The sequence below is a fragment of the Poecilia reticulata genome, chromosome 15 (assembly GCF_904066995.2).
Source record: "Poecilia reticulata chromosome 15, P_reticulata-male-v2, whole genome shotgun sequence".
Lineage (NCBI taxonomy): Eukaryota > Metazoa > Chordata > Actinopteri > Cyprinodontiformes > Poeciliidae > Poecilia > Poecilia reticulata.
In genome coordinates, this window is record NC_088844.1 from 29337719 (window position 1) to 29363722 (window position 26004).

Sequence of the window (26004 nt, forward strand, 5' to 3'; positions counted from 1 at the left end):
GCGACCTGTCCAGGGTGACCCCGCCTCTCGCCCAGAACGTTAGCTGGAGAGGCAGCAGCACCTCCTGACCCCACTGAGGGACAAGGGTGTAAAGAAAATGGACAATTTAGACAGACCAGTTAACCTGACAGTCATGTTTTTGGACTGTGGGAGGAAACCGGAGTACCTGGAGAAAACCCACCATGCACAGGGAGAACATGGAGACTCCATGCAGAAAGACCAAGGCTGGGAATCAAACCCAGAACCTTCTTGCTGCAAGGCAACAGCTCTACCAACTGCACCACTGTGCAGCCTACAAAAGTTTAATAAAATAAAAATTAAAAAAGTTTGAAATATCATAAAATTCAGGCATCAGCTGATATTTGATTCACAACCGACGTATCAGCTACACAACGACAGAAACAGATGACAATTATGAAAGAAAATGAATAAAAATGTCCTTATGTACCGAAAATATCAGGCATACACTTTTCTTCACTAATAGCTCTCTTGAAAAGAAAACTAATATTCTTGCTCATATCTTAATAGTTACAGGTCCAGTTTCCCACATCATTCCTCTAACACGGTGGGGTTAAAGGTCATGTGAGCATCAGTGACTGAGGGCAGCAGTATCATTATATTCAGCCATTGTTATAGTAAGTAAAATGTTAGTGTCGAGAGTCAGGCCTCCAGACAGACCAATTTATATTTTAAAGCCTAATATTCACTCAGTCTCTGAAATAAAGAAGCTGGGAAGCTTTTTATTTTTTCAGTTGTTGGGTTTTAATAAAATAATCATGAAGAATTCGAAATACATCAAATGAAAGCAATCTCTTTTGCAATAAATCCATAAGAATACTTTAAGAAAATAAGATGTAAAGATATTTATGCACCAGTGGCACCTAAACAGCTGTAGTTTGCAGAGCAGACATGTTGTCATCATCAGTGCTGCTGATCTTCTGATTCTCAGACATTTTACAGGAACACAGTGAAGCCAAAACCTTATCAATTGCACTTTTCCTCAGAAAAATATACAAAACTGAGTCTGCAAGAGGATTAAGACATTGACAGATTGCAGCCACAGCTTCAAAAATGACATTTGCCTTCACTTCTTCAAAAACTAAATATAATACAACTGGCAGAAAAAGTAGAATATATGTAAGCAAAACCACAACCAGGACTGAAAAGATTCGATGTTTCTCATCAGCAGAGACACTGCGAGTTTCAGACAGAACTTTAATGGTCCCAACCAGGCAGAAGATGAGCAAGGGAAGAGGGAGGAGGAGAAACACACCCAAGATGTTCCCACTGGTCTTTAGCTCCAGGGGAAGATAAACGCCCAAGATAAAAACCACAGAAAGGATCCAGACTGCAACGCAGACCAACACAGACGTCTTGATGTCTTTTCTAGATCTGTACCACAGCGGCTTGGCGACGATCAGATACCTGGAATAAAAGACATATGAGGTTGGGCATTGATGTACTGGTGTCAGACAGAAACACAGATATAAAAGAATAGTTACCTTTCCAGGGAAACACACATCATGAATCCAACACTGGTTATCAAGCCAAGCCGGAAAGCATAAAGAAAGGAGACATTAGGACCTTCAAGCAACATCAGAGGAATTCTGCTGCAGAGCTGGATGAGATCCGAGATCAGAAGGTTGAGGATGTAAACTGGAGCAACATAATCTTTTTTCACCTGCAGGGGAACAAAGAGAAAAGGAAATAAAGGCAAAACCCACATTTATGTAGATTTTAGTTCCACAAACATAACATGAGCTGCGTCTGTCCTGCTGTATTCCTGGCATGTGTTTTAATTTGCTTGATGGCAGAGAATGTCCAGTCAACAGGGCAGAGGAAAATTCATGACCAGAGCTGGAGATCAACTCCGGTTTCCCCAAATGTCCTCACCACAGCGTAGACGAGTCCTGCTGTGGCTGGACGTCGGCCTTCAGTCAACAACCCAAACTGCCAGACGCTCTGTTACACTGACACAGAGCGGGTTTTCCCAGCAATACGATTTACATCAGTATTAATTTATCATGTTTATGAGCCATTAGTACAGCAAATACTCACTTTGAGTACTTTATAAATCACATTTCATTAGGAATGGCCCTGCCTTTTGCAAAGTAATGAATAGTTTAGTAATGATATCTTGACTGATTACGTGAAAGAACATTTGGCTTTACAGTGTAGTAATTGTGTACTCACCATTGATAAAACAGCAAATATGGTCAGCAGAGTCAAAGGAAGCCCAACACAAATAGTGATCCAATCCACCACATCCACATATTTCAAAACAAGGATTCTGTATTCATCCTCATAACCGTTATTGTTAAACGCATCGCTGTTGTTGGAGATGCTCTGATTGACGCTTTGGTTCCACGAGGTGCTGCCGACGACGATATTCTCCATCCTTCAATGTCAAACCTGCATGAGCAAAATAATGAATAACAGAGACTTGATTTTCCTTTAGCTTCACTTTAACAACACTTAGGATCTGTGCCAAGTCTAAGAGAAAAGTCAGAGACTGTTTTGTAAAGAGTATATGCATTGTTTATGTTTTTACTGAAATGCAAATAGGTTTACTTAGTTTCCTGATTCTCTGTCATAGATTGTTATTCTGTAATTCTCTATGGAAAATTGTCTATGTTTGAAGCAAGTTGATAGTTTCTACATGGAATGTAAATGTTATATTTTATCTTTTTTATCATTGAATTGAACATATGGAATATATTTTCCTCAGCAACATTAGACTGAATGGACCATCTGTGCATGACATAAAAATATATTTACCTTTTCAAAGCTTATCGGTCCTGAAACGATTCGTTCTCAACCGTTTGTCCTTCTCATCAGGTCTGCAGCCGATACACACTGTTTGCATGCTACACCACGTACAGGCCGGCCAACGACATCTGACTCTGCGATGATAAGCTGATTATCTTTACCAGCAGGAAGGAAGCATCATTTAAGATCATAACAAAATGCATCAGTTTTCAAAAACACGACTTTTAGCTAAATTCATTTCAGCCATATGGTGCCAACAAATATCCTCTCAGTGCTCTTTAAGCACTTTTTACTTCTTTACATTAAACCCAACAGTTTAAGTCATGCATGTTATGAGACACTCAGCGATTCTCTGCATCTCTAACTTCAATCAATTTTAGAGAAGCAAAGCTGCAGTCATGGAAACATTTCACATTAACAGAAACAGATGCATGCAGCAGGGACCAGCATGGACATGCTGGGTGCAGGATGCGCTGCATTGCTCTCTTCTGCTAATACTTCTTCAGCCATGTTGGTTCTTAGTGTGGAGTGTGACTCTAAAATAAGTGGTAACAGAGACTGATGGGTCTCTTCCTGTTGGCATCCCTTCAGCTAACTCACCAGAAAAGATGGCACAGTTTCAACAAACTGAACTTAATTAAATTCATGTAAAACTCATCGAGAATAACTCTTAAGATTAAAACTTATTTTTTTTCTCTTCCTCCTTCTTAGTCTTTTGCACAAGTGAAAAGAGATGTGGTCAGATGAAGTGGGTTCTGTCAAACAGAGAGGAAGTGAAGGGAGAAATGCTTCACAAATATACACTTAAAGCTTCTGTAAAATGATACCCATAAAGCATCTGTCTCATCTTAGCTACTTTGAGGGTTTACACCTCATCATCCAGTAAATCTTTTATATGATAAGCAATATCATTGGCTAAACATGTTTAGTTTATGCTAGTTAATGAGGTTATGTCTCTTTCAGATGTTTAAAGATCAACAATCTCACATCTCAGATGACACCAATATTTATGTAATATTCTGGTTAACAAAAGCAAAACAAAACTTTTGTCTTTTCTGTGACAAAAACTGAATCTCACAATAAACCTAATTTGTAAGAAACCATAAATAATGACATCTGGATAAAACAAGGCAACAGTTTAATAAAATGGAAGTGAAGCTCAAACTATCCAAAGGAGCAAAACCAAGAGCTGAACACTGACAGCAATGCATTTGCTCTGCCTTGCATTAAAAAGGTTTCAACATTAAACACATCAACTAATTTGTGCATCAATCAATTTAACCAACAGACAACAAACTTAAAACAATAAACAATGTTGTTCATGCCAATAATCTAATAAATGGATAATTTACCTTTTGTTTGGCTAAATTTGTTCAGCCAGAGAAATACTTTCCAGAGCGCCGACATCTAGCTGGACAGCTGAAAAGGAAACGGCTGTTTTGCGAGCTTCAAATTAAGCTTTTTTTCTGTAGCACTTAGAAGAGCTGGTTAGAGAAACGTCATTAAATTAAAGCTTTGAAATGGATGTTAGCAGTTAATGCACTGGCTTTAATGCTGCCTTCAAGAAAAAACTCAGTATTGAGGAAATCTCATGAATAAATGATGTTTCCTGCAGTAAAGTGCGTTGTCTAGTCTAATCAAATTAAAGATCATTTATATAGCAAATTCACAGCAGCATCAGCCGGTGATGTGAAAAAGTATTCAGCCCCCCGAGTCAAAACTCTAATTCCAGCTGCCAGGCTTGTAGAGTTTGTCTCTATTTTGAGGTTGTGTGAATAAAGCAGTCCTAAATCTATCTGAGGTTGTGTGTGTGTGTGTGTGTGTGTGTGTGTGTGTGTGTGTGTGTGTGTGTGTGTGTGTGTGTGTGTGTGTGTGTGTGTGTGTGTGTGTGTGTGTGCGTGTGTGTGTGTGTGTGTGTGTGTGTGTGTGTGCGTGCGTGTGTGTGTGTGTGTGTGTGTGTGTGCGCAGCAGCGTCCGAGGTTCATTCCTGTCTGCACAACCCCCAGATCTTTATTTCAGGTGAAACCAGAGTCTGACTTTGTCTCCATTCAACCTTAAGAAATACGATGATTATTAGTTATGTATAAAAATATATAATCTTTAATGACGCAGTGTGAAATACAAACTCTTTTTGGAACAGAAGCTCAGTTAATAAAGCAGTCAGTCACTGGGCTCCACTCAGCAGATCTTCAGGCTGACTCAGAGTTAAAGAATAGCTCTGCTCTTATTTATGCCTCACTCTGCACACGCTAAGGGGCGTCTGCCTGCTGTTATCTGTTACCAATGACTCTGTGTGACTGGAACTGGTCTCATGTGTTGGTTAGGGTTGTGTAAGAGTGCAGCAGTGTGCGTGTAAGCAGATAAAATCAATAGAGAAAGGATACAAAGTCATACTTCCATGACAATCCCCCTTGTGAGGTGGCCAACACCGCCTCACCCTCATCACTCAGTGTGCTGCACATGGATCCTAAGCTAAAATATGGTGGGCAGTTCTTTCTGGATCTTTCTAGTTCTGCCCCTCCTGCAGAACTTCATGTCTCCAGTAACGGCCCACGTCCCTCAGTCTGAAACTCCATCTGAGTTTCACATAAAACATACTAAAACTAATGTGCCACTAAGTTTGAAGTGATTAAACATTGTAAAAATATAGCCAGTAAGAATAGAATCTCCATGGCAACCATTCAGATGTGTAAGACACCTGGTTTACTGAGCACTGCCTTTAAATCCAGCTCCTTCAGACTAGCCAGCAGCAATTAGCAATCACCTGGTGGAACTGCACATCTGCTGAGCTAATCATACCAGCTAATTCTCAGCTAATTTCCTGAAGGAAGAATGTTGGGAAGGTCAGGAGTTAGACCCAGTTTCAATGAGATAAATTATGAATCCAAATTTATTTAAGTCATATTTGAGATATCCAGCATTTTTATAGTAAGTAAAAAGTAAAATAGTAACTTGAATTTGCCATCAAATGGAACCGTATGCCTGGAAAATAAATTTTGAATATGCTGCTTAAGCTGGTAAGACAGAGTCATTATTAACAATAAAGTCTAAAAAATATTATCCCTGCAGACCCCACACATCCTGAACACTAACTGCTTGGATCTTTACTCTTAGGTCAGTTTTATGTCTTTTACAACTACTTTTTTGTTTCATGAAATGGTAAAAAAAAATTAAAATAAAAATAGAACACAAGATTGATACCAAAGGTTTTTTTATTGATTTATTTTTCATACTCATTTTCATGATTCACATTATATAATATTATATCATAAATAATAATGATATTCAATGTTTAATACATACAAAGCCAACAAGACAAATAATTTGTTGGGGAGAAGAAAGAAAGAACAAATGTTTCTTCCATGTTTGTTTAATCAGAAAACAATATTAAGTTAATTTGGAAGAAGCTGACAGAGAGACTGAGAGTGAAAATGTCTGAAAAGAAAAAAACAGTACATCTATGTGAAAGGTCACATTGTGATCTGTGAGTGTTTCAGCTTTGGTCTTAACTTCCATTTAAGTTTTAAACATTTCTTTGTTATGTAAATATGTTTTAAATGTTACACAATGTTCAGCTAATTTCTCTCTATTATAATTACTAAGGTGTTTCCATCTCATTTCATGCCTTTAGGTTTATGTTTATCTCTCGTGTTCTGTTCTCGGTTTATTTTAGTTTTTCCTCTCAGATCAATATTAATATTTTTCTCCTTAGTTTGGAGTTTTTTTCATGTCAATCTGAATTCTCTACGTCTATTAAATATTCCCATCTTCTCCCATTTTTCCCTCCACAGCTTTTCCAAATCTTATCTTACCTGCATCACATGTCATTCCCAAATCTTTCCTTTATATAAAATCTCCCAGGATGTCACTACTCTTCCTTTAATCCCCTTTAAGTCTCATTGTTGCTCACTAATAAAAATGTTTTTGGACTTTATCTAAAATTATTTTCTGTGTGAAATAAAGTTTCACAAACTTTAAAATCAACCTGTTATGCAGTCATTCATTCTGTGTTGCCTACTGAAATTAAAACAATTTTTCAGTATGAGATCTGTGAGTTTTTTGTATTTTTCTTATTTACAATTTCATCTTTATACAAGTTTTTTATGTTCTCAAAGCTATTTTGTGTTTAATCGTAGCAGTTACTTCCATCACACTAAAAACTCTACAGAAATAAACACAATTATGGTAAAAACAAGAACAAAAAAGCATAAATGAACAATTTGTCCTGTAAATATGTTTTGTAAAAACTTTCACATGTTCTAAAGTATAAAAGGTTTACATAAATTATAATTCCTAAATAGAGACCCAGTGCCACAGTCATGGTAAAATATATGTTGATAGTTTTTAAACAATTGTTTTCCTAAAAACAAGGTTTTTCTATAAAAGAAAAAGTATTTTAGACAAATGTTAAACATGTTTTGACTAATAAACTATTTACATCATTCTAAAGATCCATAGTTGATTTGATAATGAAAAAAAAATTATATGCAAGCTGGTAAAAATATTAGATGCTTTATTGATTATGTACAGAATTTAATATCTATGTCTTTAGTCTTAATTTTACCTTTCAGGAATTATTCTCTGCTTCTCTCTGCTCCTGAGAAGCCGACCAGCATCATGTTGTTACTGTGATGCCGTTTGTCTGCTGGTTCCCACTGTTAGTCTTTCTGCAGCAACACAGGAGGGCCAGCAGTTTGTCAAGGAGCCACTTCTTCATGAGAATGTATAGAAGCAAATCTGTCAGAGGATTTATCTGCATTAAAGTGCAGGACACATTGAGGAAGTTTATGAATGTGGTAAAGTCTAAATCCCACAACAACCCGAATCCCATCATCAAAAACTCTAAAATAATATGTGGTAAGAATGTCAGTATGTAAGCAAACAACACCAAAGTTAAAACAGCTATAATTTGTCGTCTTTCTTCAGGTGGGACATTATGGGATGCAGACAGGGCTTTAATACTGCACACAAGGAAGAATATTAACAGGGGCAGGGGAAGAACCTGGAGGGATCCCAGCAAGTTTCCATTATTTAAACTAATAAAAACAGAAAGGATCCAGCTCACAACACTGACTGATGCAGAAACTTTGACTTTTCGCTGGAATCTGTACCAAAAAGGCCAGGCAATCAGCAGATACCTGTAAATCATAAGAACAATTATAGAACAAAGGAAGTTTCAGTAATACAAAGAGAAACGTTGGTAAAAAAGCTAAACAAAAAACTAATTTACCTTTCCATGCCAATGAAGGTCATGAAGAAAACACTGGCCATCACACCACAGTAGTAGACATAATAGATGACTAAATTATGTATGAAACCGTCATTTATATTTGCCACTTTCACAATCATACAGAAAATCTGAATGATGTCTGAAATGAGCAGGTTGATGATGAAAACTGGAACCACACGCTCACTTCGGATCTGCAGAAAACGAGGGTTAAATTAAAATAAAGTAATAATAAGAATAAAAACAGCAAAACAGCTAACAAAAATGTTCCTGTTCAGTTAAGAAATTTGCTTTACAAATGCTGAATTTTTAGAAATTTTGCTTTTGTCAAATTTTTGTTTTGATTTAAAAAATTGAAACTTTTCTTTGTTAACATAACAGTCCAGGCTAAAGTCCTTCTAAAGTCAGACAAAAGCAAAGATTAAGCATATTCAGTCTGAAGTAGCTAAAAAAATAATATTTTGTTTTATTTCTGTAACACACCTGAGAGTAGAGACAGTAGATGGCCAGCGGTGCTAAAAGACCCCAGATGGAGATGAATATTATGGAAAACAGTGTCGTATTTCCACCATAACGCCAGCAGAAATCATCTGGATATGGATATGGATATGGAGAGTTGGTGCTATTTGGGAATGTGTTGTTGTAAGAGTTATTGTGGTTAAAGCTGTTATTGCTGTTATTATAGTTTGGGATGAAAGACGTTGCGTTATAATCCATCTTCACAACAGAACCTGCCAAAGACAGTCGGTATTAATAATGAAGCAGAAGCTTTGAACAAGATTCAATAATTCACTTTTAGTCAAATAGACTTAAACATTTAAAAAAGAACTACATGATAGACATTTTACTAAGACCCTTATAAAGAGAAAGTACAGTTTTGGTGGGGCGTTATGTTTTTAAGTAAATATTAATTTAAATGCATTTTTTATAACTGACATATAAAAAGTAAAATCCAGCAAGTAAGTAAGTACACAGTAATCAAATTTAAAAGAATTTTCTCCAGTAAATTATGATACTAACCAAGTAAATAAGTGTAAAGGACAGAAAACAACTAGAACGTGTGGAAGTTAAAATCCTTCTAACATCTGTGCATCTTATCAATTTGCCTTTTGGCTAACAGAAAGTCTCTAATTAGAAATATTTTAGTTTCTTCTGATAAATGCTAAGGTACCAAATATATCTAAACTCTGCTATAAACAGATTTATCTTCATTACATGTTAAAATTAAAAGTGCTAAATCATTATTTTCAGTCATTTAGAAGAATATTACATGCATAGAAGTAAATTTAAAATTTTGTACCCAAAAGATGGATGATGAAACCTCAGTGAGTTCTTCAGAGCTGCATCAGAACTTGTGCTCTCTGCTGTCTTGAAGTAAATTTATAGTGAAGTAAGACATGCAAATATTTTCTGAATGATAAACAGAGATGTTATCTGGACACACCTGCTGTGTTTCTGTCCCAAATAGACACAACATGTGTTACTTGTTTTAGTGGAACCAGTAACACGACTTTCTTTATCCTCCCTTCCTGAATGTATTCTTGTATTTGGTAATGAAATTAAAATTGATGACTGATAAGAGTAGATCACCTTCCACAGGTAAGAGTTACTGATGAAAACAGAACTAATAAGGTTTAATATCTACACAATGTGGTTGTGATAAATTCACACATGCATCAGAAAATTGTAAAATAATATTATTTTTATCTGAGTTTTCCTTCTTTTCATTTGCAGGATCCACATGCAAAACATTTTCCTTTGAAATAATATTCATGTTCAGTTCATGGGAATTCTTTGCTGTCAGTCCAGCAGATTAAATGATTTACATAAGAACAATACATTTATTTTGAGGAACAAAGGAAGTTGGTTTCAGGTAAAACTGATCATATCATCATAACACAATTCCATGTAAACTGAAGACTGACAGCGGCATTGTGCTTTATAATAAGCTTCATCATGTAAATAATTTCAGTTTAAACAAAGAACAGCTTGTAAGTCTAAGAATGAGAAATAAACATTTCTGGTTCCACATTTCTTTTGGACTGGACATGTGAACAAATGCAGACGAGTCCATGAAGACAAAACGACACAGAAACATGGTGCCATGAAGTTTCTCTAATTAATAAATCCATCCGAAGCTTCAGAGACTTTTAGTCACTTTCAACGGTAATTTGTCTGATCAGGTGTCATTTTTAAATGTTCATGCAAACAACAGTTTAAAGTTGTTTGCTTTCAATTTCAATTCAAAGTGAAAAGACCCATTAAGACCAAGACACACAGGATCAGCTGATCCAACAGAACATCCGGTCCTTAGAGGGACCAAAGTCCAGCTGTGAACCCCCTTGTTTAGGGTCAGAGGTCATGGTTAGGTATGGTGTTATCAGGTTTTGGTTGGGTTAGGGTCAGTACTACACCTGCTGTGGTTGGGGTTAAATGTCGCATAAATACATTTACAAAAATGAATTCAAGTCAATACATTTTTGATAGTAAATACAATAAGGTGGGTAGAAATGTGTGTTTAGGGGTTTGTAACAACTCAGACTAAATTACACACATAGACTCTATTTCATAATCATAACCATAAACCAACTGGGCACAAAGTATTTCAGGCTGTATTAATATATAATAGGCTGAGCAGCACACATGCAGAAACGTAAAAATAATGAGTCTTTTTCCTTCCACTTCAATTTATGCGCATATTGTGTTGGTCTAACATGATAAATTTCAGGAAAACTCACTGAAGTTTAGTTTGAAATTGGGATGTGACAAAAAAAAAGAAAATATTGTGTTATATGAAAACCTTTGCCAGGTTTAGTGTTTCACATTTAATTTTGTTTGATGTTTATTTACCTGAACTAATCAAAGCTCAAATTTGGTATAATTGAAAGTTTTTACCAAATTTTATTCCAGCATTTAAATGTCAACTTTGTTTATAGTATAAAAAAATACATACAGCACATGAAATAAAAAATACAAAGATGTATATCTGCTCTTGTTTCCATGTTCATGAACACGACTCGCCTTCAGGCTTTTATCGGGTTCCATGCAAAATGTTGTGGTTTTAAAATTCAAATTTGATTTCTGAATAGTCTGTTGTGTTGAGACAGCAGAATAACAATGGACATTAGAAAAATACATTTTAACTGGAGGAACAAAGAACAAAAGTTGCTTCAGGTAAAACTGATTAAATCTGTGGCACCAATGAAGCTTCAGTTCTGGTTCTGAGCTTCAGTTCTGGTTCTGAGCCTCATTTCTGGTTCTGAGCCTCAGTTCTGGTTCTGAGCCTCAGTTCTGGTTCTGAGCTTCAGTTCTGGTTCTGAGCTTCAGTTCTGGTTCTGAGCTTCAGTTCTGGTTCTGAGCCTCATTTCTGGTTCTGAGCTTCATTTCTGGTTCTGAGCTTCAGTTCTGGTTCTGAGCTTCATTTCTGGTTCTGAGCCTCAGTTCTGGTTCTGAGCTTCAGTTCTGGTTCTGAGCCTCAGTTCTGGTTCTGAGCTTCAGTTCTGGTTCTGAGCCTCATTTCTGGTTCTGAGCCTCATTTCTGGTTCTGAGCTTCAGTTCTGGTTCTGAGCTTCAGTTCTGGTTCTGAGCCTCATTTCTGGTTCTGAGCTTCAGTTCTGGTTCTGAGCCTCATTTCTGGTTCTGAGCTTCAGTTCTGGTTCTGAGCTTCAGTTCTGGTTCTGAGCCTCATTTCTGGTTCTGAGCTTCAGTTCTGGTTCTGAGCTTCATTTCTGGTTCTGAGCCTCATTTCTGGTTCTGAGCCTCATTTCTGGTTCTGAGCTTCATTTCTGATTCTGAGCTTCAGTTCTGGTTCTGAGCCTCAGTTCTGGTTCTGAGCTTCATTTCTGGTTCTGAGCCTCAGTTCTGGTTCTGAGCTTCAGTTTCTGGTTCTGAGCTTCAGTTCTGGTTCTGAGCTTCAGTTCTGGTTCTGAGCCTCATTTCTGGTTCTGAGCTTCATTTCTGGTTCTGAGCCTCAGTTCTGGTTCTGAGCTTCAGTTCTGGTTCTGAGCCTCATTTCTGGTTCTGAGCTTCAGTTCTGGTTCTGAGCTTCATTTCTGGTTCTGAGCCTCATTTCTGGTTCTGAGCTTCATTTCTGATTCTGAGCTTCAGTTCTGGTTCTGAGCCTCAGTTCTGGTTCTGAGCTTCAGTTCTGGTTCTGAGCCTCATTTCTGGTTCTGAGCTTCAGTTCTGGTTCTGAGCTTCAGTTCTGGTTCTGAGCTTCAGTTCTGGTTCTGAGCCCAAGATAAAAACCACAGAAAGGATCCAGACTGCAACGCAGACCAACACAGACGTCTTGATGTCTTTTCTAGATCTGTACCACAGCGGCTTGGCGACGATCAGATACCTGGAATAAAAGACATATGAGGTTGGGCATTGATGTACTGGTGTCAGACAGAAACACAGATATAAAAGAATAGTTACCTTTCCAGGGAAACACACATCATGAATCCAACACTGGTTATCAAGCCAAGCCGGAAAGCATAAAGAAAGGAGACATTAGGACCTTCAAGCAACATCAGAGGAATTCTGCTGCAGAGCTGGATGAGATCCGAGATCAGAAGGTTGAGGATGTAAACTGGAGCAACATAATCTTTTTTCACCTGCAGGGGAACAAAGAGAAAAGGAAATAAAGGCAAAACCCACATTTATGTAGATTTTAGTTCCACAAACATAACATGAGCTGCGTCTGTCCTGCTGTATTCCTGGCATGTGTTTTAATTTGCTTGATGGCAGAGAATGTCCAGTCAACAGGGCAGAGGAAAATTCATGACCAGAGCTGGAGATCAACTCCGGTTTCCCCAAATGTCCTCACCACAGCCTAGACGAGTCCTGCTGTGGCTGGACGTCGGCCTTCAGTCAACAACCCAAACTGACAGACGCTCTGTTACACTGACACAGAGCGGGTTTTCCCAGCAATACAATTTATATCAGTATTAATTTATCATGTTTATGAGCCATTAGTACAGCAAATACTCACTTTGAGTACTTTATAATTAACATTTCATTAGGAATGGCCCTACCTTTTGCAAAGTAATGAATAGTTTAGTAATGATATCTTGACTGATTACGTGAAAGAACATTTGGCTTTACAGTGTAGTAATTGTGTACTCACCATTGATAAAACAGCAAATATGGTCAGCAGAGTCAAAGGAAGCCCAACACAAATAGTGATCCAATCCACCACATCCACATATTTCAAAACAAGGATTCTGTATTCATCCTCATAACCGTTATTGTTAAACGCATCGCTGTTGTTGGAGATGCTCTGATTGACGCTTTGGTTCCACGAGGTGCTGCTGACGACGATATTCTCCATCCTTCAATGTCAAACCTGCATGAGCAAAATAATGAATAACAGAGACTTGATTTTCCTTTAGCTTCACTTTAACAACTCTTAGGATCTGTGCCAAGTCTAAGAGAAAAGTCAGAGACTGTTTTGTAAAGAGTATATGCATTATTTATGTTTTTACTGAAATGCAAATAGGTTTACTTAGTTTCCTGATTCTCTGTCATAGATTGTTATTCTGTAATTCTCTCTGGAAAATTATCCACATTTGAAGCAAGTTGATAGTTTCTACATGGAATGTAAATGTTATATTTTATCTGTTTTATCATTGAATTGAACATATGGAATATATTTTCCTCAGCAACATTAGACTGAATGGACCATCTGTGCATGACATAAAAATATATTTACCTTTTCAAAGCTTATCGGTCCTGAAACGATTCGTTCTCAACCGTTTGTCCTTCTCATCAGGTCTGCAGCCGATACACACTGTTTGCATGCTACACCACGTACAGGCCGGCCAACGACATCTGACTCTGCGATGATAAGCTGATTATCTTTACCAGCAGGAAGGAAGCATCACTTAAGATCATAACAAAATGCATCAGTTTTCAAAAACACGACTTTTAACTAAATTCATTTCAGCCATATGGTGCCAACAAATATCCTCTCAGTGCTCTTTAAGCACTTTTTACTTCTTTACATCAAACCCAACAGTTTAAGTCATGCATGTTATGAGACACTCAGCGATTCTCTGCATCTCTAACTTCAATCAATTTTAGAGAAGCAAAGCTGCAGTCATGGAAACATTTCACATTAACAGAAACAGATGCATGCGACAGGGACCAGCATGGACATGCTGGGTGCAGGATGCGCTGCATTGCTCTCTTCTGCTAATACTTCTTCAGCCATGTTGGTTCTTAGTGTGGAGTGTGACTCTAAAATAAGTGGTAACAGAAACTGATGGGTCTCTTCCTGTTGGCATCCCTTCAGCTAACTCACCAGAAAAGATGGCACAGTTTCAACAAACTGAACTTAATTAAATTCATGTAAAACTCATTGAGAATAACTCTTAAGATTAAAACTTATTTTTTCTCTTCCTCCTTCTTAGTCTTTGCACAAGTGAAAAGAGATGCGGTCAGATGAAGTGGGTTCTGTCAAACAGAGAGGAAGTGAAGGGAGAAATGCTTCACAAATATACACTTAAAGCTTCTGTAAAATGATACCCATAAAGCATCTGTCTCATCTTAGCTACTTTGAGGGTTTACACCTCATCATCCAGTAAATCTTTTATATGATAAGCAATATCATTGGCTAAACATGTTTAGTTTATGCTAGTTAATGAGGAATGTTTTAGGGTGTGAACATTTCTTACAACAAACATCTTAACAGAAAAAATGCATATTATGCTGTTTAAAATCCTGAGCTGAAAATCAGATCTTATTTTGGCTGAAGAACTAAAGACAATACAAAGTCATATTTTTCCGTTTGTGAATTTGAGTTCTGAGAGTTTAATCTACTGCCAAACATCTTTCCTCTCAGAAAATGGAGTTTTCAGATTCTCTCATTGTGATTATTTGGATCAACGTCCGTTTCTGCCTCCCTTTTACTTTCCTGCTTATCGCTCTGTGCTGCCTGGTACGTAGAACCCATTTGGTTTCTGGTCGGAAATGATAATCATATTAAAAACATGTGGACATGTTTGCTAAGTATCCAGTTTTGTCTGAAATGGCTGTGCAGGTGCGGTTGGATCGTGCTCCTGTCTCCTACTACATGAACCTGCTCCTCTCTAATCTGGTTCAGCTCATCATTCTGATCGCTTTACCTCGACACTCAGATTATCACTGGAAGCATCTGGTCTCTGTTCACATCTACGCCTGCTGCGCTTTGGCCTCTCTCTACTTCAGGACGGTCATCGCTCTGGAAAGGTGCTGCTGTGGTAGATGTGACATCCTGCAGCCTGAGTTTTTCATGATTTTTACAATCTTTTCTGTGTTGCAGGTGTTTTTTAATGTCCTCCCTGCTGCCACGCAGCGTGACACAAACCAAACGCCTGCTGATCGTCTGTCTCTGGGCGTTCAGTTTTGGTTTGGGTTCTCTTTTTCTAAAGTTCCTACATGGGCTGCTGTTCCTGATCTTCATGCTCCTTCCTGCTCCTGTGTTCATTGTGAGTCTGCTTTGGACCCTCAGATCCACAAACACAAACTTATCAGTGTCATCTGAAGAAAAAGACAGAACGATGGGAATGCTTCTGGTTCTACTGGTTAATTACTTCATCTCAATCTTCCCTGCAGTTATTTATTGTATTTACTTAGGAGATTTTAATCGCTATCACTTTAAAATTGCTGATATTTTTCTGAGCCTGTTTCTCCTGGGTCCATGTTTGGATTTGATCTTGTTTGTCTTCATGTGTGAAGGACTTATTGACAAGCTGCTGCTGTGTCTGTGCAGCTGCAGGAAGGAAACCAGTGAAGGATCTGATCTCAGCAGCTCATCAGTTTGAATGCAGCACATGAAAAGAAGCAAAGTGAGAACTAAAAGGGAAGAATAAAGAAATAAATGTACTTTAAAACAAACAGATCTGATGTATATGCAGACATAAAGAGTCAAATCCTAATCATCTGACCAGGTAGAGATTTAAAACCATGTAATAAATTCTAACAAAGGTTAAGGATGATGGTAAAAAGGTAAAGGAAGTGGATTAGTCAGCAGAGGAAACTGATTCAATGGAACGATTCAAAATTACTTTACAAAATTCAACAACATTTTTAAATTGTTGCTTTACATTTTTAAATGCTGTATATATGGAGCTCTATGGGTTTTAAACTCCTTCGCCTTACAGGTTTCTGCTCTGGTCAAAATTTTCGGATTTTTTAAATATTTTTATTTTGATGAGAAAAACTTAATCATGTGAAATTTGAGTAATGAATTTGTGATTGTGCCATGTTATAAATAAAGAATATACTTGCTGTCACCTTATCGTGATATTGGTGACATAAATCTACTTACATGTTCGTTCTGCTGGATGTTCTTGCTGCATTTTGATTATTATCTCTGTTTCCTGCCACAGAAGCACTGAAGATACAGAAAAAAAAATCATTTTTACGGTAAAATAAAATAAATGTTTGAATCATGCTTCGTCCTCCGTGTGGCTCCTTCACCAGTTTTCCTCACAACAAGGGAAAATGCACAGCAGCAAGAAAAGGTTTTCAACATGGGGGGCGCGACCCTGCAGGAGGGATGAGAGACTTATCAATCTTTGATATGTCTTCATAAAATTTAAGGTTACATTATTAATCACACATTGACATCAATCCAATATGAAACAATTTTTAAAAAGGAGGCAGAAAGTAACAGGTTTCAGTCAGAAAATCACAAATTCTTTTATTATGATGAAGTTTTTTCATTATGTTGCATTATGAATGCAGAATTATATTTTGTTCTTAACGGTCACATTAGTGGCCCATAACGTTTATACTCACACTGATGTCTAAGGGCTCTTGCTCTGCTTCCCCATCAGTTATGATCCCATATGGTGTCCCTGAAAACCTGGAACTTTGTTCCAAAATTATTAAACATTGAGACTTTTCACACTAATAAACTGTAAAGAAAATACATTTTTATGCAAAAGGCTTTAATATGTACAGATGCAGAATTTCTTAAAACATTTCCTGCTGCATTTTGATCAGTATCTCTGCTTCCTGCCACTCATCTCACCACAGCGAAGCTCTGGAGGCAGAGAAGAAAACCACTCTGAAGAAAAACCCCACTTCACAGTGCAGAAAAAAAAAAAGTGGTCCGTTGTACAACCGTATGAATGTTTAGTGCGGAAAACATTTCAGTGCAGGTGAAATGTCTTTTTAACATTTCTAACATCGAACCAATTCGTCATCACGGCTGCAGATCGGCTGATTTTAGAAGTTGGACTGTTGAGCAGAAAGACATCCTGGTAAAATTATTGTAAGTAAACCAATTATTAATTACCGTCAAAACTTTGACAGCAAACAACTCTCTTTTTATGAATATCTTCCGGCAATTTACAAATGTTTTAGGCGATTTTACTGGAACTGTTTTTACTAAATATTTGTACTAAAAACCTGCATAAAATGTGTAAATGTCCCATAAATGAAGCAGAGCAGAGGAATGTAAGTCTTACTACTGATATCATGTCAATAACCAAATAAAATGCTTTCATAATTATTTATTATTATGTTTTACAACAGGATTTTTCCACACACAGAGAAATGTTTGAGGATTATCTGAATGTGATGATTTGGTTGGACGTCCGCGTCTGTTTCCCCTTCACTCTGCTGGCCATCGGTTTGTGTCGCATGGTGAGAAATTTACCAATTAACTGAATTTGTTCTTTCTTTTGTTGAAATTATTTGCATTGAATCCCTTCGTTATAATCACCCACTAAATGAATAAATAACTTTTTACTAGACTTTTTATCTCTATATTGACAAAAACAAACATTTTACTTTCATCTTAACATACAAACATACATGTATCTAAAATACATTGATCGGTTTTCTTTTTGTTTATTTGTAGCATTTTTTTTTAAATTCCTTTTCAAAAGCTGGAAACATTATTAACTTCAAAGGCCTGATTTAGGAAAAAAATATGTAATAAATTAAATACTATTAATCTTTATGTTGTCATGACAACTTGTTCATTTGGGACTCAAGCAAATTCACTTGATGTTTAAACTTGTGCTATATTTAAATTGCCATATTTAATGTTATCAATATTAAAATAAAACTATTTATGGAAACTTTCCGTCTTTCTCTGAAGATCAAAGTGGAGTTATACTCACGGGTCAAGATTTTTATTTAATCTCACGTCGTTACCTTTGCTATATGATAATTTAAAATGTTTAAATTATCATATTTTAAATGATAATTTAAAATGTTTAAATTATCATACGACATATTCCTGAAAAAAAAAGATTATTTTAAATGACCCTCTAGACTCATAAAATACTTTGGAATTAAATTAAATGATCTAAATAATACAAATGAAACTATATTTCAGAAGACTTTATTAATTCACATCAAATTTGTTTGGGGAAAGAAAAAGATTAAAATATTTGAAAAATCAGAGAAATCTAGATTTTTTTATTTTTATTTTTATGAAATCCATTAAATCTCCTCCTTTTGGTTTTAATATTTACCAAATAGTAAAATCATTTTAGGTAACATTTTCCATTTATTACCTGAAGTAGAACAAATAATATGATCACATTTCTGCTCAGTCATCACTAAATGAACCCTTTTCTAAGCTGATGGACACATGAATGTGATTAGTTAAATGTTTCCTGCAGGTTCAGTTTGACAACCTTCCCTCCATCTACTACACAAACCTCCTCACTGCCAACGCCGTCCAGCTCATCACTCTGATTGCTACTGTCGAAACAAAAGATGGACGTTTTCCTAATTCCACGTGTCTCATAATCTACGGCGGCGTTGCAATGGTCAGTCTGTACCTCAGGATGGTCATGGCCCTGGAAAGGTAACATACATGCAAATGAAATTCTTAGTCGATCTCAGTTTGGTTTACGCAGATCTGGGCAGAGATATTAACAGATTTCCTCCGTTTTGTGTTGCAGGTGTTTCTTCGTCATCCAGCTGTCCTTCATCAGACAAACTAAATATTCTGTAATAATCTGTGTTTTGGTTTGGGTTATCTGCATGCTGCTTTTTCCTCTCCTGATATTTTTCCGCCGTATTTCAGTCATGTTTGTTTTTGCTCTCATTCCTTCCATCATCTTCCTCTTGTGTCCAATCGGGGCCTTCATATCTCTGCCTAGAGCCGCCTCAGTGTCTGCTGAAGGAAAACGTAGAATCATTGCAACTTTTGTTCTGCTGCTGATTAATTACTCTCTAACAACTGTCCCACCAGTTAGTTTCTTGACCTTTGATTCATATTATTATCGTATGCATGAAGGCACACAGCTATTCTTGACCTTGTTTCTGCTCAGTCCTTTCATGGATCTGTTTCTGTTTGTTTTCATGCGTGAAGGACCCGTGGACAATCTGCTGACCTGTCTCTGCTGCTGCTGCAAGATGGAAACACCTGCAGTGGAAGATGGCAGCAGATTCTCTGTCTGACTGCAGCTCAGGTAGAAATAAAAGGAGAGACCGAGCAAATGAGCAAAATATTACTATTATCCCCACTAATAATAATGTAACAGTGATCAGTCTCTAACAAATTATATAAATATAACGCGGCACTGCCTGATTAAAAAAATAGTTTAGTATAAACATATTAATCCATTCAGAATCAAATATGACCTTTTTTCCAGCAGTTGAATTTTACTGAAATAGTAATAAAAAATAATTTATCAGCCAGTAAAAATGTAAGTTAAAAGTTAAATAATCTAATCGAAATTAGTTACTCAGTAATAATTAGGGAACATTTGAAGACATGTCAACATGAGTTTTAAAAAGTGAGTTATGAATGCATGAAAAACTGGTTCAGTAAAGAACAAATGAAACATCAGGTGGACGTTTCATCACATTAATGCTCAGTTAACCTGAAGTTTAAGCTCCATTTTCTCTGCCAAACGGATCTTTTTGGTTTTGGCTAAAGATTAAACAGAATCGAGAAACAACATGGTCTTAATATTAATAAGTAACAGTCAGTCTGTGCATCAAACTCCAGTTATAGAAAAGTTGTTTTTGTTGCATGTATTAGTAGCAGAGCTGTTAGAGTTTGATCCCTGCGATTTGGAGCGTTAATGTTTGTGATCCAGTCACCCTGCAGTCAAACACCTTCTGAAAGCACCTAATCAGAAGCTGATGTTATTGATCAGTAGATGTAATCAGAGTCTCACGTTGTGGAGGAACTTTCACATCGTGACACTGATGCTGCAGTCGATTCGGGTTTGCAGATATTTGTTTTGCTCATAAGGTCTAAAAAGGAGCCGATCATCCTGTTCACACCTGCAGCTGATCAAACGTCCATTTTGGTTCAATTTGTCCAAACCGCGTCGTTACAGAAGTCTGGTGGTTTATTATTCAGATGAAACTGTGTGAATCACTGTTGAGCTGTTGTGTTTTTGGAGCAACAAAAGACACAACCTGCATCAAACCATCAAGTTTTTCCCTTTCAGTTCTTTTTTAATGCATTGCTTTAACATTTAACTCATTAGCTGAATCCTGCAGAGTCTCAGAGGTTAATCTGTCGTTGTCCAGTGTGACCTTGAGGATTTGTTGTGATGTCAATCCTTACATTACAACTCTGTAATTTAGTGGATCACCATGTGTCCTGCAGCCTTTAGCAGCCTCCCTGGTCCAACCTGCATCAAACAGCTGAATCTCCTCCTCAGTATAACGACCAAGTTCTTCACATCCTGTTGAAACAGAGAATCGTAAAGGTCACAGGTCACAGGACACTGACCTCCAAGGACTGGAGGTGAAAACTTCTGCTTTAGAAAATGTATGGATATTTTTACTTGTGAATCATTTTCTCTTAGTAGGTCATTAATTTAAAATGTTTTTTTATATTTCTTCTCAGGTTTATGTTCATAAATTGTGGCTCCTTTAATATCACAGATATAATTTATATCTGTGTTTCAGAACAACAACAAAGATGATGTTCAGTTAAAAGATTATCAGAAAAAATCAGAAACTTGTAGACATTTTTCCTCTTAATTTCATTGGAAGTTGTAAACTTAAAAATAATATATATATTTTTACTCCTGTTACATTTAGAAGACAATGCTAGAATCTTCAATCACTTCTTGATATCATTTCATGTGTATGTGGTTCTGTGTGCATCGTTGCTGAATAAATGCTGCCATGAAGGTAACTTGTGCTCTCTGTGACCCGTTTCTGTTTATTTTGTCAAACGTTTTGGATCATTATGCTGCTAAAAGACCCAATGACAGAAAAACATCAGATTTCTAGTGCAGGTCACAGGTTTGTGCATAAAATGTGGTAAAAATCAGTTCAAAAATATTTCCTCATCACTTCATTGTAACTGCATTATTCATCAATAATCATATGAAACAAAATAAGGTTACTTTAAAAGTCGGACATCGGTCAGGTTTGTGAAGTTCATTTTTGTAAATTCAGCATCAAAGAAAGAATAAAACTGATGTGATCAGCTAACTGATGCAGAAAAGATAAAACCAAAAGTTTGAAAAACTCTTATAAAGATTTATCACCACGGTTTTGTCAAGTTGTTCAGTTCTTAAACGTTGAAGCTCCTAAAATTGTCATTTGCAGTGAAATACCTGGTTACAGAGTCAACTAAACTGATAAAAAAGCTCAAATCTTTGGTGTGAATAAACTGTTTCGAGCTGCTTCAAATCAAACATAATGTGATCCATCCTGCACGCCAATGCAGCTTCAGGAAATCACAGATGATCAGGCCTTTTGTCATAGTCAGCTGACCAGGGAGACAGAGAACCCTAAAGCTTTAGATTAGAACCATTGATGTCACAGAGTGGGTTTTATTTTTACCACCACAGTAAAAACACAGTTTGTAACTGATACAACAAAACCATGCATTCATCTCCACTCCATTCTGACTGCTCTGTTAGTTCCTGCTGCTGCAAGGCTTCACCACAGCATGATGCTGCCACCACCATGCTTCACTGTAGGGTGGTACAGGCCCTGTGATGATCCAATCCTGGTTTATTCCAAATGTTACGTCTTTCATTCACACCACAAGTGTGAAAACTCTCCAAAAAATGTATATTTACATCTTCCTCATGTTTCGGTTGTTGTCAATAGAAATGCATTTTCTTTTTACTTTTATACAAGATGCAGTTTTTTTTGTGCACTAAAAGCACAGCCATAGTCATAATCAACTATTTTTAGTGTTTGAGGTAAAAAGTAGCTAAATCAAAAAGGCCTGATGTTTAAAACAGGACGGTCTGAACTGTGTGTGCTTGTGGTTGTGAGACCCAAACACTTCTGAGCAAAACCACAGTTTCCTTTTTGTTATTTGTGTTTGAACAGCAAAACAAATAAGTGGAGGTGGAAGCCAAACTGAGCAAAGAAGCTGTAAGTAAATTTATTCAGAAATACTTTATTATCTCTGCAATGAAATGCATATCGGCTAAAACAGAAGGTTTAAAGAGATTTATTAGTGACTTGTGTTTTATTTTAAAGTCTTCCATAAAAACTTTATGTTGATCTGAAGCTACATGAGCTTCAAGAGAAAAAGTTAGCTTAAGCTAACGTGTCTAAGCTAAAACCAAGTCTGTAGTTCTGTAAGCCAGAAACACCCAGTGGCCACTTTATTAGGAACACCTGTGACTTATCAGCATAAAATCCAGACCAGTCTACTACATGTCTGCAACTGAGAGCAGAAGATTAAACCTAAACATGAGGAAGACGACTTAAACCGATCATCTGAACAGGGAGGAGGAAGTTTTACAGGCTTTGAATGTAGTTTGCTGTTGGTGTCACGTAGTTTGGTCTGAGACCTTCAGCATCAGATTTACTGCAATTTTATAAACAAGTTTCCACCAAGGATTGTTGAATATCATCCCCAGATGCTCTAATGTCAGCACAGAACAGAAAACTGAGGTTTGACCTGTGTAGTCCCACTGGGCAATAACAGACCTGAAGATGGTTGCTGAGGATGATGAGTTTTCATTTCACATTCAGACTGAAAATCAGAAGCTGACATGAACAACATAAGAGGTTGAATCCGTCCTGCCTTGTGTTAATTCGATATTTTCTCAGCACACTTTGGTCTCCTTCTTATTAACTAAACTTCTTGTGCACAAAAAAAGACCCAGTTTTTCACCCAGTGACAGTTGGAGAAAAGCACCAGCTTCTCTTGCAGCCCTGAAGGACAAACAGCTTCAGAAAATTGATGGATCAATAGAAGAAACAGTTTTTCTGGTTGCTAAATACTGTTATCAAACTTATTTTAAAGGTTTGACAGGTCAGTTGAAAATGTTGTCCCTTTTGGTGAATTACGTTGTAAACTGTATCTTTTCAATCATGAAAAATGTACTAAATGCAAAACACTTTGCATATACCAATCACTAAGATGTAATCCGTTTGTATAGTACTAAATAATAAATAACAATATTACCATTGTCATTTATAAATTCATGACCGTAGGAGCAGTTTGTGAAACGTCCTTCTTGTCTCTAAATTACAGGATTTACAGCACAAACCAAACAGAAATGGGATTTCCGGACTATCTCGCTGTGATGATTTCACTGAACTTCCGGCTTTTCCTTCCTTTCACCTTCCTGGTCGTTATTTTGTGCTGCATGGTAACTTTTATAACACATATATAACTTTTATAACAGATAAAAAGTTCCCCATTTGTTGATAATTATCCCTTTTCCTCTGTTTTGTAATACAGACTTTATTATTCCTGACTGTATTATAAAAGTCTGACATTTGATGGTTTCTGCAGATTGAACTGGACGACGTTCCTGTCAGCTTCTACATGAACCTCCTCGTCTGTAATCTGATACACCTTCTGTCTCTGATCCTGATGAAATCCACCATGGATCCTTTTCAGGAAAACTTACTTATAATCACATATTATTTTAAAATGCACAACTTTGGCGCTGTGACCAGTCTTTGCTTCAGGATGTGCGTTGCTGTAGAAAGGTGCCAAAACATATTTTATCACCAAAAACTGCTTTTGCCTTATCATACATCTGAAATCAGTTTTACAGATGTTTGTGCTGCGGTATTGAAGTTGTATTTCTGCCTTTTGTTGCAGGTTATTTCTGATCTACTGGCCACAGCAGGACTTTATCAGACAAACCAAAGGTTCAGTCTTCATCTGTGTCTCAGTCTGGTTGTTTTGTATTGTTCTTGTCACAAATGTCATCATCTTTAAGCTGCATTATCTGCTGGTGACTGTTGGCCTTCTTTCTGCTCCAGTGTTCATCATCAGTCTGGTCAGTGGCGTTACATATTTACCTAATGTCACATCTTTCCCAGCCGCAGAGAGACACAGAATTATGGGAATTTTTGTTGTAATAATGCTTAATTACACGTTGACAATCCTGCCTTTGCTTATTTATTTTATTTATGTATATCTGCACTCCGCTGAAATGACAGAAATAATTTTTACCATGTTCCTCTTCAGCCCTTTCATGGACCTGATTCTGTTTGTCTTCATGTATAAAAGTCTCACTGACCAGCTGATGTGTGTCTCCTGCTGCTGCAGGAAGGAAAGTCCTGCAGAAGATTAGAAAAGAAAACAGTCTGTTAAAGTGCAGGCAGGTGAACCGAGACTGTAGATATTTACAAATGTTTGGTGGCGTTGAAATCAACATGTTTAATTCATCCAGCGACGCTAATTTTAAAATAAATAACTGAACATGTTATAAATTATACACAATATCATCAAATTTCAGTTTTTACTCTGTTACAAATTAATTTCAGCATAAATATGTGTAAATATTTTTGCTTGTCAGTTTATTGTTATTTCTCAGTCGCATGTTGTAAGAATGTTTATTTAGTTGCCATCTAGTGGCTCAAACTGGTACTACATGTAACAGTTTGATGACGTCACAGAAAGCAGACCGGCAGGAGCAGTGAAAACTAGTTTGGTCTCAGTTACAATGCAACATTTTAAACTTCCAGTTGGTCTTTGAAAGCATTTTGATACCTAAATAAATTTACAATTGATGTTTCTGTTGTTTGAGAATAATTTAGGTTTTTGAATTAAAGTAAAATTTTTATTTTGTACAAACCTTTTCAGATGTAAGCTAATTATTTTTTACCCTGAAGACATTTACTATACTTTTAAATGCTGTATTATTTGCTACTGTCAATTATTTAAAAGATTCAGAAAAGTTGTGTTTGGTCATATTAGTGATGAGTTTATCTGAATGTCGACTCCAAAAAAGAGACAGATCTAAACTGACAGGAAATCAGTGTGAAGTGTTTTCTCACCTGAGAGCTGTTTAGTTTTTACTCGGTTTTATTTTGTATTTCTGTAACGATGTTCAGTGGAACTGATACATAACCTACAGGCTAAAATACAAATTATACCAGTCTGTTTTTTAGTTGTAATATTAAAACAATAGTGAAAAATTGTGATTTAAAAAAAAAGTAAAGCTAGGCTCATTCTTAACAAGAAACACTGTAAATTATTATCATTATTAATAATATTATTAACACCACAATTATGTTAAGGTACTTAACATAATTGTTAAGTACCTTAACAATTATGTTAAGGTACTTAACATAATTAAGTATGTTAAGTACCTTAACATAATTAAGGTATGTTAAGGTACTTAACATACCTTAATTATGTGTCATAATTCACATAATTGGTGAACTATGACAATTCACCAATTTGTCATAATTGGTGAATCACCAATTATGACAAAATATAAAATTTTTAAGACCAAGTTTTGTGTTACAATATTTTAAATTCATTAAACCAAAAAAAACACAAACTAATTTTCCTCAGAAAGTGTTAATTTGTAAAACTCCTCTCAGATCAGCGTATCTGTCGTTCATGAGGAATAAAACATCAGGAGATGACTGTCTGACCACCAGGGGGCGCTGGATGAGCGGTGACATCATTCTGTGACGTCATAGTGCAGCAGATAATAAATTAATTCTCATTAATTAGTAAACATGGAAAAACAGCAGAAGCCTTAAAAATGGCACCAAAGGGTCACATATTGTAGAGAAACATTAAATACCTGCTTATTGGAGGCATAGATGGACATGAAGGATTTAACATGAACTGGTTGGTGGGAGTTTATTTCTTCCTG

General features: G+C 36.5%; 2 protein-coding genes and 1 long non-coding RNA gene across 4 annotated transcripts; 1 reads left to right on the forward strand and 2 right to left on the reverse strand.

The window, feature by feature from the left end:
• Positions 1–648: 648 nt before the first annotated feature.
• LOC145555129 (G-protein coupled receptor 4-like) lies at positions 649–4390 on the reverse strand. 2 transcript variants are annotated; one of them, XM_081616509.1, is made up of 5 exons: positions 4122–4390; positions 2779–2924; positions 2194–2412; positions 1503–1681; positions 649–1425 (listed from the first exon to the last, which is right to left on the reverse strand). In XM_081616509.1, the coding sequence occupies exons 3-5, from the start codon at positions 2395–2397 to the stop codon at positions 882–884; spliced, it is 927 nt and encodes a 308-aa protein (XP_081472635.1). In that variant the 5' UTR covers positions 2398–2412; positions 2779–2924; positions 4122–4390; the 3' UTR covers positions 649–881. The 2 variants fall into 2 exon arrangements, with proteins under 2 accessions (XP_081472635.1, XP_081472636.1); XM_081616510.1 differs by lacking the exons at positions 2779–2924; positions 4122–4390 and having other exon boundaries at positions 2194–2514.
• Positions 4391–6658: 2268 nt separating this feature from the next.
• On the reverse strand, positions 6659–13843 carry LOC103477195 (uncharacterized). The gene is made up of 7 exons (XM_081616634.1): positions 13692–13843; positions 13107–13325; positions 12416–12594; positions 12232–12338; positions 8480–8727; positions 8000–8190; positions 6659–7907 (listed from the first exon to the last, which is right to left on the reverse strand). Exons 2-7 carry the CDS (start codon positions 13308–13310, stop codon positions 7385–7387), a joined length of 1452 nt encoding a protein of 483 aa, XP_081472760.1. The 5' UTR covers positions 13311–13325; positions 13692–13843; the 3' UTR covers positions 6659–7384.
• A 944-nt stretch (positions 13844–14787) lies between these two features.
• On the forward strand, positions 14788–21087 carry LOC103477167 (uncharacterized). The gene is made up of 6 exons (XR_014091287.1): positions 14788–14918; positions 15021–15208; positions 15282–17240; positions 17504–17614; positions 18604–18791; positions 18889–21087. It is a non-coding gene; the product is annotated as an uncharacterized LOC103477167 (long non-coding RNA).
• The last annotated feature ends 4917 nt before the right edge of the window (positions 21088–26004 follow it).